The sequence below is a fragment of the Prionailurus bengalensis genome, chromosome D2 (genome assembly GCF_016509475.1).
Source record: "Prionailurus bengalensis isolate Pbe53 chromosome D2, Fcat_Pben_1.1_paternal_pri, whole genome shotgun sequence".
Lineage (NCBI taxonomy): Eukaryota > Metazoa > Chordata > Mammalia > Carnivora > Felidae > Prionailurus > Prionailurus bengalensis.
This window is the reverse complement of record NC_057351.1, coordinates 60,686,188-60,704,106: the sequence shown is the minus strand read 5'-3', so window position 1 is coordinate 60,704,106 and position 17,919 is coordinate 60,686,188. Positions and strand designations below refer to the sequence as shown.

The 17,919-nt window shown below is 44.4% G+C and overlaps 1 protein-coding gene across 2 annotated transcripts in view; it reads right to left on the bottom strand.

Moving 5' to 3' along the window:
- WBP1L (WW domain binding protein 1 like) overlaps positions 1 to 17,919 on the bottom strand; it is a 60,558-nt gene that overhangs the window by 20,202 nt on the left and 22,437 nt on the right. Inside the window, exon 1 of one of the 2 annotated variants that reach the window (XM_043597401.1) lies at positions 17,525 to 17,848. The exons of the other annotated variant lie outside the window; for it this stretch is intronic. Coding sequence (XP_043453336.1) covers positions 17,525 to 17,551 — 27 coding nt within the window. The 5' untranslated portion in view covers positions 17,552 to 17,848. Of the gene's footprint in view, positions 1 to 17,524; positions 17,849 to 17,919 lie in introns of those variants that run through there. 2 annotated transcript variants of the gene reach the window in all.

Sequence of the window (17,919 nt, the reverse complement as noted above, 5' to 3'; positions counted from 1 at the left end):
ATGCTAGAAATGTAGAACTTGTCACAAAGAAACTGAATAACATGTGCCTTTATGTTGGAGGCCTCTCATCTCAGGAATGACTGTGGAGATGACCATTAGCATCTTCATCTGTTACTGGTATGTGTCTTCAGCCCAGATATCACAGGGACTGGCTCTGATACAGGGCACAAAGGGTCACCGCAAACAAAAAGCACAGACACCGGGCAGAAGCAAGCAAGAACAGCACCGAACTGGAAAGAACATTTTTACAACGGAAAAGGATGAATAGTATATGTTTTGCACATATGCAAAAAATCATCTCCTCTTTTGTGGCAGCAGAAACTGTGGGACTAACAACACTTTCCTCAACAGTTTCCATCTCTTATAGTTGCTATTCTCAGCTAAGCCACTATAAAGGTCAATTTAATCAGCATAAGAACTTTCTAAGTGCCAGCATAAAGAGACACTGGGCAATAATGGTTCCCCAGGGATGGTTTTAATTCACCAATTTATGGGGTTGGAAAACTCTGCTGGTAACTGGCAACGGCATCTTCGTGTCCTTAGGAAAGCACCGAAGTTTTAACATTTAAAAGTAAAAAAACAGGAAAATTGAAATCGTTCACAGGTGTTAAAACACAGAACACCACCTTGGCTGCTGGATATGAATGGATTTGGAGCACCACTTCTGGCTTTCCCTACAGGGAGAAGGAACAGTTTCTAATTGAAACGTCCAATTCCACAAGTCAAATAACAAGTCTGTATTGACAGCCCTTCCCCATGTGCCAGGTGCTGTGCTGGATGCTGCAGCTACAGCCATGAGTGAGAGATTCTGGGGGAAGAGATCCTGCTTTCACGGCGACAGAGCCGGGTAGGTAACTTTAATGCCAAAACTCCTAGAAGTACTGGCTATATAACAATATCCTTTTAATTACACAGCTGAGCTTGCAAGAAAGCAAGGAAGATCCACCAGGGCCAAAAATGTTGGGGGGAACTAGAAAGTCCAGTGGCAAATGAGGTCAGGCCTTTTCAGTTGCCCTGGGAAAGGGGGCTGTTTATTCCCCCTGGGCCCACCTGAAAACAGGAAATTGAAAGTGAGCCCCCATTTAAAGTGAGGACCCTCAAAAAGACAGAGCAGACTAGGAAAAAATTACCCTGTTGGCACACAGTAACAATACGAAAGCTCTGAATTAAGAGGAAAAATGATCATCTGTAACCATAGGTCTTTCCATAAGCTAATTTTAGATTTAAATTGTACTACTACATGGTCTGAAAATCCCCATGGCAAAACTTTCACACAAAAAGTGGTCAGGCTTGCAATAACTGTGTAACATTTGGGAGAAAAAATACAAAACTCTGAAGAGACCTACCCTTAATCAGAGTATGATTCCCACAAATAAAGCTCTGTTGAAGATGAGCTCACAACAGAAAATACAAAAGTTTATGCACGAAGAAGCCATCACAAACAAGACTTGGAAAATCCACCAAATAGTAGAATAAGACTCTGAAAAAACGGAATGATCAGAGAAGCGATAATATATAAGCATATATCCAATTATTAAAGTCAAAAGGAAACAATGAAAAATGAGAAAAAAACAGACAGTGACCAAGCCAATTTGGGTGGGGGACAGGGGAGGGGGAAACACAGAAAAATCATTACTGAAATTTACAACCTTAACAAATAGTTTGCACAGAGATCAGACCAAGTTGAAGAGAGAATCAATTAACTGGAACACAAATCTGAGAAAATTACCCAGCAAAGGGTTTATACCAATTAAAAGATATCATGAAAAATGAAAATGAGAATAAGAAGCGTGAGAAGGAAATTAAGAAAATGGAGGAGGTGTGATATATTTTTTTTAACGTTTACTCATTTATTTTGAGAGAGAGTATACACACACATGTGCGTGTGAGAAGGGAAGGGGCAGAGAGCGAGAAGGAGAGAGGGAATCCCAAGCAGGTTTTGCACTGCCAGTGCAGAGCCCATTACAGGATTCAATCCCTCGAACCGTGAGATCATGACCCGAGCCGAAATCAAGAGTCAGATGCTCAACCGAGCCACCCAGGTGCTCCGGAGATGTGATATTCAAAGACAAAACTGGGGGTGCCTGGGTGGCTCAGTTGGTTGAGGGTCCGACTTCAGCTCAGGTCATGATCTCGCGGTCTGTGAGTTTGAGGCCCATGTCAGGCTCTGTGCTGACAACTCCAAGCCTGGAGCCTGCTTTGGATTCTGTGTCTCCCTCTCTCTGCCCATTCCCCATTTGTGCTCTGTCTCTCTCTGTCTCGAAAATAAAATAAATGTGAAAAAAAATTTTTGAAAGAAAGAAAGCACTGAAAAACTCCCAGAGCTAATAATGGAATTTTCAACAATCAGCAAAACTAAAAGGCAACCAATGAAATGGGAGAAGATATTTGCAAATGACATCAGATAAGGGGTTAGTATCCAAAATCTATACGGAACTTATCAAAATCAACACCCCAAAAACAAATAATCTAGTGAAGAAATGGGCAAAAGGCATGACTTTTCCAAAGAAGACATCCAGATGGCTAACAGACATATGAAAAAGTGCTCAACATCACTCATCATCAGGGAAATACAAACCAAAACCACAACGAGATAGCACCTCACACCTGTCAGAATGGCTAACATTAACAACTCAAGTAACAATAGATGTTGGCAAGGATGCAGAGAAAGAGGAACCTTTTTGCACGGCTGGTGGGAATGCAAACTGGTGCAGCCACTCTGGAAAACAGTATGGAGGTTCCTCAAAAAATTAAAAATAGAACTACCCTACGACCCAGCAATTACACTACTAAGTATTTATCCAAAGGATATAGGTGTGCTATTTCAAAGGGGCACATACACCCCAATGCTTATAGCAACACTATTGACAATAGTCAAAGTATGGAAAGTGCCCAAATGTCCATCGACTGATGAATGGATAAAGAAGATGTGATATATATATACACAATGGAGTATTACTCAGCAATCAAAAAGAATGAAATCTTGCCATTTGTAACAATGTGGATAGAACCAGAATATATGATGCTAAGTGAAACAAATCAGTCAGAGAAAAACAAATATCATGATTTCACTCATATGTGGAATTTAAGACACAAAACAGATGAACATAAGGGAACGGAAGCAAAAATAATATAAAAACAGAGAGGAAGACAAACCATAAGAGACTCTTAAATACAGAGAACAAACTGAGGGTTGCTGGAGGGGTTTTGGGTGGGGGGTTGGGCTAAATGGGCAAAAGGCAATTAGAGAGGACACTTGCTGGGATAAGCACTGGGTGTTATATGTAAGTGATAAATGTATCAATAAATTCTATTCCTGAAATCACTATTATACTATATGTTATCTGACTTGGATTTAAAGTTAAAAACAAATTTTTAAAAAAAGATAATGGAATTTTCAGACAATAATACACTCATACCTGGGCACACTGTTTGAAACTATAGAGCAACAAAGACAAAAAAATCCTAAATACGTTCAAGCAGAGAAGAATGAAAATTAACAAGTGAAATTACAATTTAAAAGAGTAATAATCTCCAGGAGAATATAAAACAGAATAGGACAAAAGGGTTTTTTATGTTGCTGATGTTTTTTCAAAGTTTTATTTATTTATTTTGAGAGAGACAGAGAAAGCATGAGTGGGAGGGGGCACAGAGAGAGGAAGAGAGAGAGAGAGAGAATCCCTGCTTGGGCTCCTCTTTGTTAGCACAGAGACTGACATGGGGCTCGATCTCATGAAACCACGAGATCATGACCTGAGCTGAAATCAAGAGTTGGATGCTTAACCAACTGAGCCACCCAGGCACCCCTAGGACAAAAGGTTTTTGATGGGGCAGTCAGGTAACATAGGAGTTGAATGAGCTTTGAGTGATGAGGAGTCCAGAGTAAGAACAGTGTTCCAGGCAAAGGCAATGTCAAGTACAGGCAAAGACACCAATGGAGGAATGAGTTTGGTGCACTCAAGGAAAAGGAAGAAGGCTAGTGTGGCTGAGTACAGTGAATCTCAGGCAGAATAGAGTGAAAAGAAGAGCTGAGAATGCAGGAAGAGGCCATGCCTCATATGACATGCACAACAGTTAAAATAACAGCCAAAATACCATAGCTGGTAAATTCATTGTTGGCTATAATGTTGCGGGATATTTGAACAATATCAAAATATTTTTCAACTCTTTTAAGTTTATTTATTTTGAGAGAGAGCATGCACATGCACAAGCAGGGGAGAAGCAGAGAGAAGGAGAGACAGAATCCCAAGCAGGCTCAGAGCCATCAACGCAGAGCCCGATGCAGGGCTCGAACTGACAAACTGTGAGATCATGACCTGAGCAGAGACCAAGACTCAGATGCTTAACCAACTGCACCACACAGGCACCCCTATTTTTGCAACAGTTTTGTTAAAAAAAAATTTTAAACATTTATTTATTTTTGAGAGGCAGAGAGAAAGGGAAACACGGAATCAGAAACAGGCTCCAGGTTCTGAGCTGTAAGGACAGAAACTGACTCGGACTTGAACCCAAAAACCGTGACATCGTGACCTGAGCTAAAGTCAGGCACTCCACCAACTGTGCCAGCCAGGCGCCCCGATTTTTGCAACTCTTACAATTACTTTTCAACTGGGGGCCCCCTTCCCCCTTTTTTGGTCTCCCTGCCTTGTGGCTGCTACTACATAGTTAGTAACAAAATCAACTTTCCTTCCAGTCCTGAACCAGAAATAGCTTTCCAGAGAACAGACCAAATTCTAGCACTATACATCTACTAGACTGAAGTTCTACCTGATTTTGGTAATGCTCTGTAACCTAAGGACAACAAAGTCTTCATAAATAAGACAGATTTGAAATGGCTAAATGAGAAAAGACAGCAAACAACTTTAACACAGAATCAGTTATTTTTATTCTACCTTAGATAGAACTTTCAAATTCTGAAAATGCAGCACTTTTAGGCCCAGGTCCTTAAAAAAAGATTTGTAGGTGATGGTAAAAAGCACTTTATCCACAAAGTTTTGTGGATTTACACCTTTATTTTTACAGTAAGAAAGTTAATATCAGTTTTTCTCTAATACCAATGGTTTTAAGGCTGCTTGAAAAGCTGAGGGAAATAGAATTGTCCAAGAGCACACATTTTGAATTGGATGTAAGAAGGCTGTAGAAGAGTTGGGGATGAAGGAAAGGAAGCTCAGGCAGAGGAATGATCCAGTAGGAGTCCTGACCCACTGTTTCCCACATATTAGTCTAACCTCCTTTTGATGGCGGGGATTGTCACGGACTACTTTTTAATGTTTTGGGGTTTTTTTGAGAGAAAGAGAGAGAGAGAGAATGAGACATGGAGGGGCAGAGAGAGAGGGAGACACAGAATCTGAAGAAGGCCCCAGGCTCTGAGCTGTCACCACAGAGCCTGACGTGGGGCTTGAACTCATGAACCGTGAGAACATGACCTGAGCTGAAGTTGGACACTTAACCGACTGAGCTACCCAGGCTCCCTTGTCACGTACTACTTTTGTATCCTTCACAATATAAACTATACATGACAATTACTCTTTTGAGTTTTACTACCTAAAATAACTCAGTCTCATCCTTTCTGATAAAAGGGTAAGCCATTGCCAAGAACCAAGGCTCTGCTTTGTATGCACTAAGGTATTAGGAATGAATTTTTAGGCTATTTGGTTGAGTTCAGTAATTTTCCAAAAGGACAAATAGCCCGGGCAGGTTCCCCTAAACAAGCCAATAAATCTAATCTGGTAAGACTCAGCCTCATTCCTCACATTTGATAGTATGCTTGACCCCTAAGGCCTCTAGCCTTCAGTTCCCTAGGCTTGAGAGCACCCAGTCTCCCCACCCTCTAGCTACAAAGTACCATAAAGGGTAAAGCCAAAGACTGGAGCTCGTAACACTTAAGAAAAGCCTAGAACCAATGTGGGCAGCTGCTGCTTCAAGATGCGGCTGAAGTGTATACTGCTGAAGGGCAGTGCTGGGGAACCCTTGCTGTCGCAGGGACAAGGATCCATTTACTTTAACCTGTGAGGGCCTCCTGGAACAATTCTGTCTGGGGACCACCAAGAATCTGAGGAAAGACAACACAGTGAATCAGAACAAATCATGGCATCTAACAAATAATGAATTTGTCTCAAAGTAGCAATGAAGACACTTAGATAAAAACACGCAACAAAACAGAGACGTATTTCCTAAAGTGTGGTCTGCAGGCCTAAAAATTGCCTGGGGTATTTCAGAACACAGATTAAGAACTTCTAAGGGCTCACCTCATATATATTCAAGTTTGAGAACCACTGCTCTAGATTTATAAAAAAGTACAATATACGTGGTTCTTGCCCTCTAAAAGTGGAATGGTCTAATATTCTTTTCCTACAATCCCAAACACACCCCAAAAGTTACCCGCAAGGGTAGCCAAGACATATAAATGTATATGAATCAACATACAGAATCAAGACATATAAAATTATTCATATGCTTTTTGCCTCACTCCATAAAAAAAAATTATATATATATATATATATATATAATAGATCATAAATTTTTTTACAAGAGTAACAGGTACACTCGTATCCACACCAATCCTGCTGCATTGCAAAGTGGATCCTCATTAAATAGCCCCCAAACAGAGCAGCCAACAAAGAAATTAAAATCCATTTCCTGTGTCGCTATTAGGAACCTGAATAACAAACTCAGAAAAAGCCACTTGACCCTGGTAGGAAAATCCCAGAGCACAGATCGGAAGTTGCAACATATTCCATGGCTTTTTTAAAGGCTACTTGCCGATGTCCTAGCACATGCAAGCCCATGGGGGTCTGCTGGCTGCAGCAGCTCAGGACATTGGGTTACTGTGCAATTCTTTCACCCCTGGACACTTAGAAGGAAAGGCCGTCTTGCCTTGAGGTATCCCCAGCAATCCCCCATCACTGGCCTCTTCTACCACGGAACAAATGCACTGAGAAGTGTGGCATCTTCAGCAAGGGCTGATGCAGAGCTAAGGGGCGAGGGGCAGGTAGCACTCAACGGAGCGGGTGGCACTCAGGCAGGAGGACAATGCAGCCACCTACCATGTATGTGTCCACAGCTGATCCCATGAGGGCAGATTCTTTCCTTCCCATACTGTGTGGCTGCCTCCTGCTTGAAAGCAAGGATTGCCAGTGGTGGCCCTCAGACCACAATGGGCCCACTAAGGAGTTCTAGGCCCACATGGTAACTTTGTTTTTCAACTTTTTAAAAAATGGAATTAACAGACTTTTTTTTTTTTTTTTTTTTTACCAGCAAAAACAGGGTTACTCAAGAATAGGAGAGAACTGCAATCTGAGACAAGCAAGCTATGGCAGGAACCACAGGCAAGTCCCTAATTGTCAACATTTTCAAATGAAAAGGAGTCATACAGAAATCAGATTTCCAGCTTCTCTTGCAAATTCCGGGCCCACAATCCCTTAGCTGCATATTAGGTTGGCTCACAGATGTACATGGGCTCTGGCTCCACCTCAGCCTCCCCCACAATCCCTGCTGTCCACGAAGCCCATCTGCTTAACTCAAGCTGTCACTGCCTGGCCCGTGTGGGCATCTGATTAGCTTCTCCTGCTCTCAAGTTCAGTAATAGACATTCATCTCCTCACCTTGAGGTTAAGGCATGCCGCAGAGACTCAAACATAAACAGCAGACATATTAATTTTCCACACTGAGGCTCAAGCAACACCTTACGCACATGTAAAACGGGGACCTAGACAAAGGGGAGGGCCCCTCTTCACTGTACGAGGGAAGTGTCTCTGGACAATCAGGAAAACTTCCTGACACTCAACAGGTTGGACACTCAACCAAATTCTTCCCAGTGACTGTGTTGTTTCTCAAGTATTCAGCTGGGCACTGTTACCTATGCTATGTTTTACATATAGGAACTGAGAAAAGTCACACAGCTAGAACAAGTTTTCTGGATCTAAAGCCCAAATTTTAGTGGAAAGAATTTTAATGCTTAGGGGTTATCCCAAACTTTCATGCTACATGCTGACAGGCACAAAAACCACAGATAAGATATGGACTTTGCCTTTGAGGAACTTTGTAATAACCAAACTGCTAGGTTTAAAAAAAAAAAAAAAAGTTGAGGGGCACCTGGGTGGCTCAGTCAGTTAAGCCTCTGACTTCGGCTCAGGTTATGATCTCGCAGTTTGTGAGTTCAAGCCCTGCATCAGGCTCTGTGCTGACAGCTTGGAGCTTGGAGCCTGATTCAGATTCTGTGTCTCCCTCTCTCTTTGCCCCACCCCCGCTCGTGCACTGTCTCTCTCAAAAATAATCATTAAAAAAATTTTTTTTGGATTAAAAGTTGATATTTCAGTTCTTACTGCTGAAAATCTTACTGAAATATTCAGGTTTATTGTGTACCTTAATTAAGTACAACCTAATCAGCAGGATTCATTCTTTTTTAATGATTTATAAGGTGGCAAAGCCTCCAGGTCCTAATTTGGAGCAAGGATGATATATACACAGGACACACATATAAAATTAATATATACAAAATACACATTTATATAGGACTTTCAAGGTTTTCAAGCTTCTTTAACAGCCAGCCTCTCATTTGAAATTAACATCCAGCACCCTGCAAGAGGTCAGAAGTGCTACTACCCTATCTCAGAGATAAGGAACTGCCACTTAGCCTAATAAGACTACAGATGACAGAATCGGGGCTGTGGAAACCCTGGTCTTCTTACTTTTGGGTCAGTGTTCTTTCTATGACTAACTTCCAGCTCATCAAAGTCTTTGCTAAATCTTGAAAATGGCTCTTTTTTTTTTTTTAATTTTTTAATGTTTATTTATTTTTGAAAGAGAGAGTGAGAGAGAGAGAGAGAGAGTGGGGGGTAGGAGTAGTGAGAGAGGGAGACACAGAATCCAAAGCAGGCTCCAGGCTCTGAGCTGTCAGCACAGAGCCTGATGCGGGGCTCAAACTAGCGAGCTGCGAGGTAATGACCTGAGCTGAAGTTGGACGCTTTCAACTGACTGAGCCACCCAGGCACCCCAAAAATGGCTCTTGATCAAATAAAATACTCACTTCTTTGCCTAGAAAGAGGTATCGTTTTCAAAGGTATCTGAAATATTGAAAAGTACGAGTTGACTTATCACTGGTGTGCTTTAAAAGAGACTCATCATAGTTTCATTTGACAGAGAAGCACATGTGGTGTCTCAGAGGTATTCCTTACTTTAAGCAAAATTCTAAATTTAATCCCATTTTTTTTCTCAGCAGTTCCATCCCAAAAGTGGCTTTTGTTTGGGAGCAAAAGAAATAATAACGCGACTGTCTTGTCTGCTGTCTGTCTCAAGACCAGTTCCTTGGGGCGCCTGGGTGGCGCAGTCGGTTAAGCGTCCGACTTCAGCCAGGTCACGATCTCGCGGTCCGGGAGTTCGAGCCCCGCGTCGGGCTCTGGGCTGATGATGGCTCGGAGCCTGGAGCCTGTTTCCGATTCTGTGTCTCCCTCTCTCTCTGCCCCTCCCCCGTTCATGCTCTGTCTCTCTCTGTCCCAAAAATAAATAAACGTTGAAACAAAAAAAAAAAAAATTTAAGACCAGTTCCAGAGATTTACTGGCAATAAAAAACATTTGACATTGTTCAAGGAAACTACTGACTTCTACCTGGGACAAAGTGTCACATTAAAAATGGTCTCTCTGGAAGCAGATACAAGATTTAAAAAAACAAAACAAAACAATCTTTAGGATCCAGAGGCTATGTCTCCAAAGGGCTCTGAATAACTAAAGAACTTGCTGAACTCTAAGACCTTACACTTAAAGATTAAAGGAGATGCCAGATGACTTAGAAAAGGGGGAATTTACTGCATTATTAGAGATAGATTACAATAAGCCTAAGCCACAGCAACAGGCACCTGGTTTGACATATGGCCTGTTATTGAAATAACGGTAGCCTAATTATTCTTTAAACTGTATAAAGTTATTATTTGGGCACTACTGAGATCCCATCCTTCTGAAAGTGGTTACCCAGATTATTCAGAGTAAGAGATAAAATGCCAGTGCCAGAAGGGCTTAATCTTAGCTACTCACCATAAAAAATTAACTCTATTTCTGTCCTTCACAAGACATAGCACCTGCTGATTAGGGGCAACCAAGATGTCAAGATTCTTAATCTCTGGGCAGGTAGTTAACACAGATTGCTTGCAATGCAGTGAGAAGTACACATATTTTCCCTGTATTAAAACATTTCAGTCCATTTTCTCTAAGGCCTGTGACTTCTGTGACTGCTCCCTAAGCAAACTGGATGCACTACGCATCAGTAATGTCTAGCCCAGAGTTTCTCTGCCTTGGCAATACTGGCACGTGGAACCAGATAATTCTTTGTGCAGAGACCATCCCACGCATTGTAGGATGTTTAACAGCAACTCTGGCCTCTATTCACTAGAAGCTGATAGCAACACCCTACCTCCCAGTTGTGACAACTAACAACACCCAGACACTGCCAAATGTCCCCTAGGTAGAGGTGGAAAATTGCCCCTAGTTTAGAACCACTGTTCCAGCCAAACTGCACCATACCATTTAGGGCAGAATCGTGTTCTATCCGGTCTTCTTGCCTGATTGCCTCATGGGCTCCCCAACCACCCTGTAAATTCCCCAGGAGCAAGAGTGATGTCAATCTCACAAGTGCACCTGCCTTAGCAAAGGATCAGACATGCAAAAATCTTCAGAAAGTGCTGATCCTGCTAAGAGTCAAGGAACCCCAGGGGCTAGTCCTCCCCCGTGCTCCCTGTGCCTCTTAGCTACAACGGTACAAGCAGTGGCATGAAGGGATTCTCCAGGGGTAAGGCCAAGGCTGTGGTGATGTGCTTTTGCATGACTGCTGAGAGACCTTCCCATTGGCTCTCTGGCTATGACAGGTTTACAGTAACCCAGCACGATCTGAGCTCGGCCCATAAATCCAGAACCTCACCTGGAGACAGGGAAATGATAACACTTTCTATTTTTGTTGGCAGCCTGCCCTGGCCTATCCTGGGCCTCCCCACCACACGCCAGAGCCACACCCAGAGGAGTGGGAGTTCACAGGTATTCACGCCACTGCCTGGTACACAACCAGGAATTTCCAAACCCTTGATGAAAGCCACATGATCAGATGGGCAGTATCTGAAACCAAGAACGAAACCACGTGTCACGGTTCAGTGGAAGAACTTGAGAATATGTATGGTAAGCAAGAGAACCAAACAATAAAAATTTTCTGGCCTCCTTGATCCAAGGGAACCAATGCCTTATGTACAACATAGTCTCAGCAAACCCGAAGCCACTTTTAGGAAAAGAAGTCACCACATTATACTCCAGCTATTCTCAAAGCATGTCTCTTTCTCCTGAAATGCATACAGCTTTCCCCTACCCCTTCCTCTCTCAGTTAAAAGAGCAAGATAGGTCAAGCAAGTAGCCTCCTAGGACTGAATCACCATTTCCAGCAACCAGCATCCGATGCCCCTTACGAGGTCCAGGATTCAAGTCCAGTTGAGCCCCTGCCCAGAGAAGCGATGGCTACAAAGGAACACAGAAATGGCTAAAGCAAGTCAACGTGAAGAGCTGTTTCAAATCACTGCTGCTATAAATTAGCAACAAACAGAGTCAGGAAGGGCCAGGGAGGGAGAGTTAAGAAACTTGGTACCTGGCTGCTAGGGAACTGGGGCAGAAAAAGGAATTTTCTAGCAGTTTTTTTAAGTAGTCCCAAATTATTGTTCTCCTGGACTAAAATTTACCTCTTCAAGGAAAAGGGGCGGGAGGGGGTGGATCCAACTCGTGGGATATCACTGGAGGAAGTGAATGTTTTCTTTGGCTCCACCCCGGATAAAAGTTTCAAAATCAGCAGATCCATTCTTCTTTTCCACTAAGTTACTGTCCAGTCCACTGGTTTCTCTTTGCTTTGATAACAGGAGTGTGATGAAAAACAAGCCACACTGCTCTCCAAATGCAGCTTCTTGCAACAGAGATGGTTGGGGGTTTAAAAATCCATCTGAAAGGGCCAAGAGGAGAATCACCCTTTCTTACCTTTAGCGACAGTGGGGGAACTGAAGTGTTCTATGGAGCTGTCACAAGATTTTTACACATCAGTGCCAATAAGGATTTTGGCTTCAGCCTCTGGTAGTACAAACAACAAGCGTCACCTTGGTGTCTCCTGCATTATATACAGACAGTTCCTTTCCAAGCAGGGTCTTGCTTAATTTGCCCTGAACCTGGTAGAGAGAGGCTAAAGCACACACGAGAGGCTGATGGTGACCAGGACTCAATACTTAGTCTTTTGCAGAGCACAGGGCACACAGCAAGAAGGTCTGGCAGATTTTGGTACAGGTACCATACAGAGCAGTACACAAGAGGGAGACAACACTGTTCTCTCAGACCTGGCCGCCGGTACCACCATGGCCACACATTAGCTAGCTGTGTGATACTAAATAGATAAAAACCTCAAGTTTCAGTTGCCTCGCAACAGAAAGGAGCCTCCCACCTCATGGTGGCTGTCATGATGAAACAACAAAGGTGTGACGTAATGTTGGTTAATATTCAGCAGTTTGGGGGTTAAACTAGAAGTTGGCAAATTCCCTCCTCCCTCTCCCGAGTCATGGCTCCCAGCCTGCAGCTTTAGGCTGGTGTATACCATGGGGTTTTCAGTGTTGTCCTTATGAGACCCTAAGATCTCGTATTATGCCCAGGGAGTAACTGGGCTTCGACATTTTGGTTGCCCTGTTACATTCAGCATCAGACCAATCGAGGGCCTCTGGTACCAGCTCCCAGTTTCCAGAATACAAACAGCCCCTTGGGCCAGGAGCCTCTTGTCCGTGACATGTTCCAACACCGGCAAGAGCACTCCAGTCTGGTTGCAGACTACTCATTTCCAGTATCAGCGATCATCTCATTTCGGTGAGGACAATTTGGAGGACAGTGGGCCCCTCCCACAGAGAAAGCAACACTCTGTGGGGCAAGATACAAATCGTCATCTTGAGGGGCTCCTGGGTGGCTCAGTTGGTGAGGCAGTTAAGCATCCAATTCTTGATCTCAGCTCAGGTCATGATCTCACGGATCCTGAGATGGAGCCCCGCGTCTGGCTCTGCGCTGACAGCACGGAGCCTGCTTGGGATTCTCTCCATCCCTCTTCCCCACGGCCCAGCTTGCGCATGCGCCCTCTCTCTCAAAATAAATAAACTTTAAAAACTAAACCAAACAAAAAACCCAAATTATCGTCTTGATAGATCTAGCCTGGACTCCATCGGCAGCAGTTGCCATCAACTGGTCCTCCCACACACCTACAGTACAACCACTGAGACTACTTACTGGACTGTAGACAGGGCCACCAACAGAAAGCCACCCCCACACACACCTGTGAACTTGCGGCACGCTGTCCCTAATGGTGCTCACCACCACCCGCCAAGTGTTCCAATTACCTGCGCCTCGACTTCCCCTACCTGACCGTAGGCCAGGGCAGGCAGGGATAGAGTGCATGTCTCTTTGAATCTACAACATGCTTTGAATGGAATACATGCACCGTCCTTTTCAGATAGAGCATGTCGGTCCTAAGAATCCTCCCACGTTATGAAATCAATGCCTTCTGAATCAAACATGAACTAGAATTCATTCAAATTAGCAGACTAAGAATGTTCTGTTACAATCTTATTCTCTGAAATTCAGTAATCCATCTGTTAGGTTTACATGATGGATTCTCTCTTAACCAGAAAACTCATTTTCTGATCTCCCTGGTTAATAAAGGGATAACATGCTCAATTGTGTGGTGTATCTACCCTCTGGTACGTCATACCAAATCCAGAAAGTTCAACAGGTAACTCTTTTCTGAACTTGAGCTCCTCTAAGCACAAAGACTGTTCTTTAGTCGATGCTAGCTTCCAATGAATTGTCCTAACTGTCCCTTGCATGGAAGAACTAATACAGCCTACAGCTTATCTGCCCCTTACAGACACTGAATTCATGCCACTCTCATTATTAGACTGAGGGGCCCGAATGCTTTCCTCCTTCTCTGAGTCACAAAGGATGCCAATAGTTGGTGAGCCAAAGTCCTTGTCTTGCCTCAGGCATACTTAATACTAAGACTCATAGACAACAGTTTCCCTTCTCATCTGCAGGAGAAAACAAAAATGACACTCCTAACCTGATCTGTCTGGAATGCTCCTTCCCCAGATCACATGTCTGGTAGACTCCTACTCACCCTTCAAGACTCAGATCAGATATCACCTTCTCAGGAAAGCCTTTCATGCACACCCCTCTCCTCCAGCCATTTGAATGAGATGCTTTCCCACCCTCTGCTGTCCTAGGTCCTGGGCATTCCTGTTATAGTCTCAGCACATTATCATGGGGTTATTTCCATGCTACTAAACCTACGGTGGGGGGGGGGGGGGCGGGCGGAGGCGGGCGCCGGCGAGGTCGTTCTCAAATTGCCAGAAACTAGCAGAGTCAAAACCACCTGGGGAACTTCATAGAAATGCATATTCCTGGCTGGCCCCAGACCTACAAAATCTACATTGTAATAAGCCCCACTCCCAGGTGATTTCTATGCATTCTGAGAACCACTGCATTAGAGTGTGAGCTCCTAGGAAGTAAGGGTTGTGCTTTATTTATCTTTGCATCCTTTGTGTCAGGTCCGCATTCATTAAGTGTGCAAATCTACTTGCAGTGGATGTTGCGTGCAGGAGAGTATTCCATAGAGAAAGATGCAAATAGGCACAAGCAGTGTCTTATCTAGTACCTGGGCCTCCCAGAAACAACCTTTAGAAAATATGCCTCAACTAAAACAATACAATAATCCTACTCTACTCACACAGGCATTGGGCAAAGCAGTCTAGGTAGTGAGAAAAACTCCAGACTTTGGAATCAGAAGACCGGGGTTTAAAAAGAAGAAACAAAACTTAAATTACCATATCCCTAGCTAGCTGAGCAACTCTAGGCAAATGGCTTACCTTCTGTAAGCCCTAGTATGCACTTCTGAAAAAACAGAAGAACACTACCACATAAGACAGGGTTGTTATGTGGATTGAGAAAAAAAAAAAGTATGAAAGTTACATACATATTATATATGATGAAGACTAGTAGCATATGTATTCTTCTGTTCATTTTAAAAAGATTTTTTTATATTTATTTTACTTGGGGGGGGGGGGGGGGGAGGAAGGGCAGAGACAGAGGGAGACACAGAATTTGAAGCAGGTTCCAGGCTGTCAGCACAGAGTTTGACATGGGGCTTGAACCCACAAACCGTGAAATTGTGACCTGAGCCGAAGTCGGATGCTTAACCGAATGAGTTACCAAGGTACCCCCTGTGTCATTTCTCAAAAACAGAATTATCACCAAGTAATATTTAGAAAGCTAGCTTTTCCACAGCTCCAGTAAAGAATGGAGTTACACTGACAGACACAGAAATGCTAGAAATATACAAAATTATGTAATCAAAAACAGTCAAAGTTTTTACAGGCAAGGTTTGAGTCACAGAAGGGCAGAAAAGGTCTTTAAGAGGTCTTCTAGTTCAGCCTTCCGCCAGGGATCTGTTCAGAAACAAGAGCTGAAGATTCACGTGCTGCTGATCCTCTGAGATGCTCCCCAGGACCACCAAGCCAGCCCCTCACTTGACCTACCACTGTACCCTCTCACTCAGCTGAGTGGAGGTGATGGGACAGGGGCCCTCCTCTTCCTGTCTCCTCAACATCCATCCAAGATTAACCGCACACGGGTATAGGAAGTGACGGCCTCCCACCCCTCAGTCCGCTCATGATGGGAGGCCTGTCCACTACACCCTTCACCTCTGGTCCTCCGGCTTCTAGTTTCCTGCACTCCTGCACTCTCGCTCTCACTCTCACATTCCTCAGGATGAGTAACATAAAAATAATGGTTACGTTTTTACTGCGTGCCTACTCACTGCCAGCCCAGGTGCTCATGTTTTTAATATATTATTTTGTGAAACCCTCTCAATAACTCTTCCAGCAGGTTTTACGACTGCAATTTCCAAGATGAGGTTCAAAGCTATTAAGTGGCCTTCTCAAGACCCTGGGGGAGCCAGGATATGGACACAGGCCTTTCTGGCTCCCCGGTCCTGCTCCTTCTACCCTATCATGAGGGGTGGAAACACCCCTCTGCCCCTGACATCTGACATGCGTGCATGGGATGCTTCATCCATCCTATTTCCAATGCTGCTCAAAATCCCTACCAGGGCCCATAGGTTAAAAGGACAGCCTTTCTGGGGCACCTGGGTGGCTCAGTCGGTTAAGCGTCTGACTTCGGCTCAGGTCATGATCTCGCGGTCTGTGGGTTCGAGCCCCGCGTCAGGCTCTGTGCTGACAGCTCAGAGCCTGGAGCCTGTTTCAGATTCTATGTCTCCCTCTTCCTCTGACCCTCCCCTGTTCATGCTCTCTTTCTCTCTGTCTCAAAAATAAATAAATGTTAAAAAAAAAAAAAAAAGGACAGCCTTTCTTGGGGGGCAGAGGGGGGTGCTCAAATGCCCCCTCTCCATCAGCTGCACCAAAGGGACACTGAACAGACCACTGATGGTATATACAGAGTGAGCTTTTCGGAGACACTTAAAGAATTTTGGGCAACCCAAGGAAGATTTGCTCACCCAGCACTTTTCTAACAGTGAGAGTAATGAGGCAGTCCCTAGCAGCGACTCTCTAAGGCTTCTGGTTTGATCTCATCTGTGGCTTTTCCTCACCCAGGAACAGGCAGTAGAGGGTGTGTGTCTGTCCCCACCCCCTCTTAAAGCCGCCAATGGTTACAGTTACACATTCCGATACAGACAAGCCTCTCAGACCAAAGGGGGATGGGGTGGCCAACTCTCAGAAGCCCTGGAACAAATAGTTGGCAACAGCTGTGTTCTCAGCAGACAGCAGTTGGTCGCTTGCTACTGTTTTCTCATTCCACACTAGGTTATGGGCTATAATTTAGTGCCCCTCCTTCAACAGCAGTTCACAAAGCAATCAAGACTCTGCCACAGGGGTCTGTTGACTTTAAAAAGTCTGTCAAGAGGGCCAAAATGTGGCCAATCCCATCCCCAGCCCTCAGAGATATCCAGGATGTCCCTCAGCCACACAGCCCTGACCACATGCCTATAAGGAGAAAGCCTCTGGGAGCCCTTCCCTTCAGAAGATTCCCCTCCCCTCACTCAGAATCCCTTTAGAACGACAAAACTGTGAAGAAATCTCTGCTAACTAGCCAAATCAAAATGGAGAAGGAATAAAAGCAGTTTGGATCAAGAATCTACTCTGCCTCTCCGCCTCCCCAGCCTCTCCCCTCAGCTGTTTCCTCTAGAAGGCTTTGGAAACGGCTTTCCGGTATCTAACGGAAAATCAGAATGGCTGGCCCCAGACAGACCTCAGGGATGCAGGGGGTTAAGAATACGGTGGCTCTGGAAGTAAGGAGCAACTAGCAAATAAGCAGGGAGGACTAGAAATTTCTGCATGGGAGCTGGCCTGCTCTAGCTGCGAGACATTTTCTCAAAGGTTCCCTCCGCCCAAACAGCAGTACAACAAACCAGCTCCCACCCTTCTTCCCTGCCCAAACCCGATCCACGGATAACCAGTTCAGTTACCTGTCTAAGACCCAAAAGGAAAGGCATCCTGCAAGAGCATCGTCCACACTAACGTTTGGAACAAAGGGCTTTTAAAAGTTAAGGTCTTGGACTGAGCATTTCCCCTGGTGGGCCTGCGTGCTCCGCGGTCCCAGTGAACCGGCCTTCCTTAGCAAAGAAGAGAAAGTAAACAGAGTCCTGGGACCAGGCAGGCGCTCTCCCTCCTGCTGTCCTCGCTACTCCCCCTGCCTGGCTCCGACCCACCCCCACCTTCTCGTGACATATCTCAGACGCAGCAAAACCCAAGCTGTCTGCCAAGGGGGAAATGACATCAGTTCAGGCACAGCAGAAAAAACTCCAGACAGCTGCTGTGGAATACTGAGAAGGATGTGCTGCAAACCCACGATGGCCAGCCC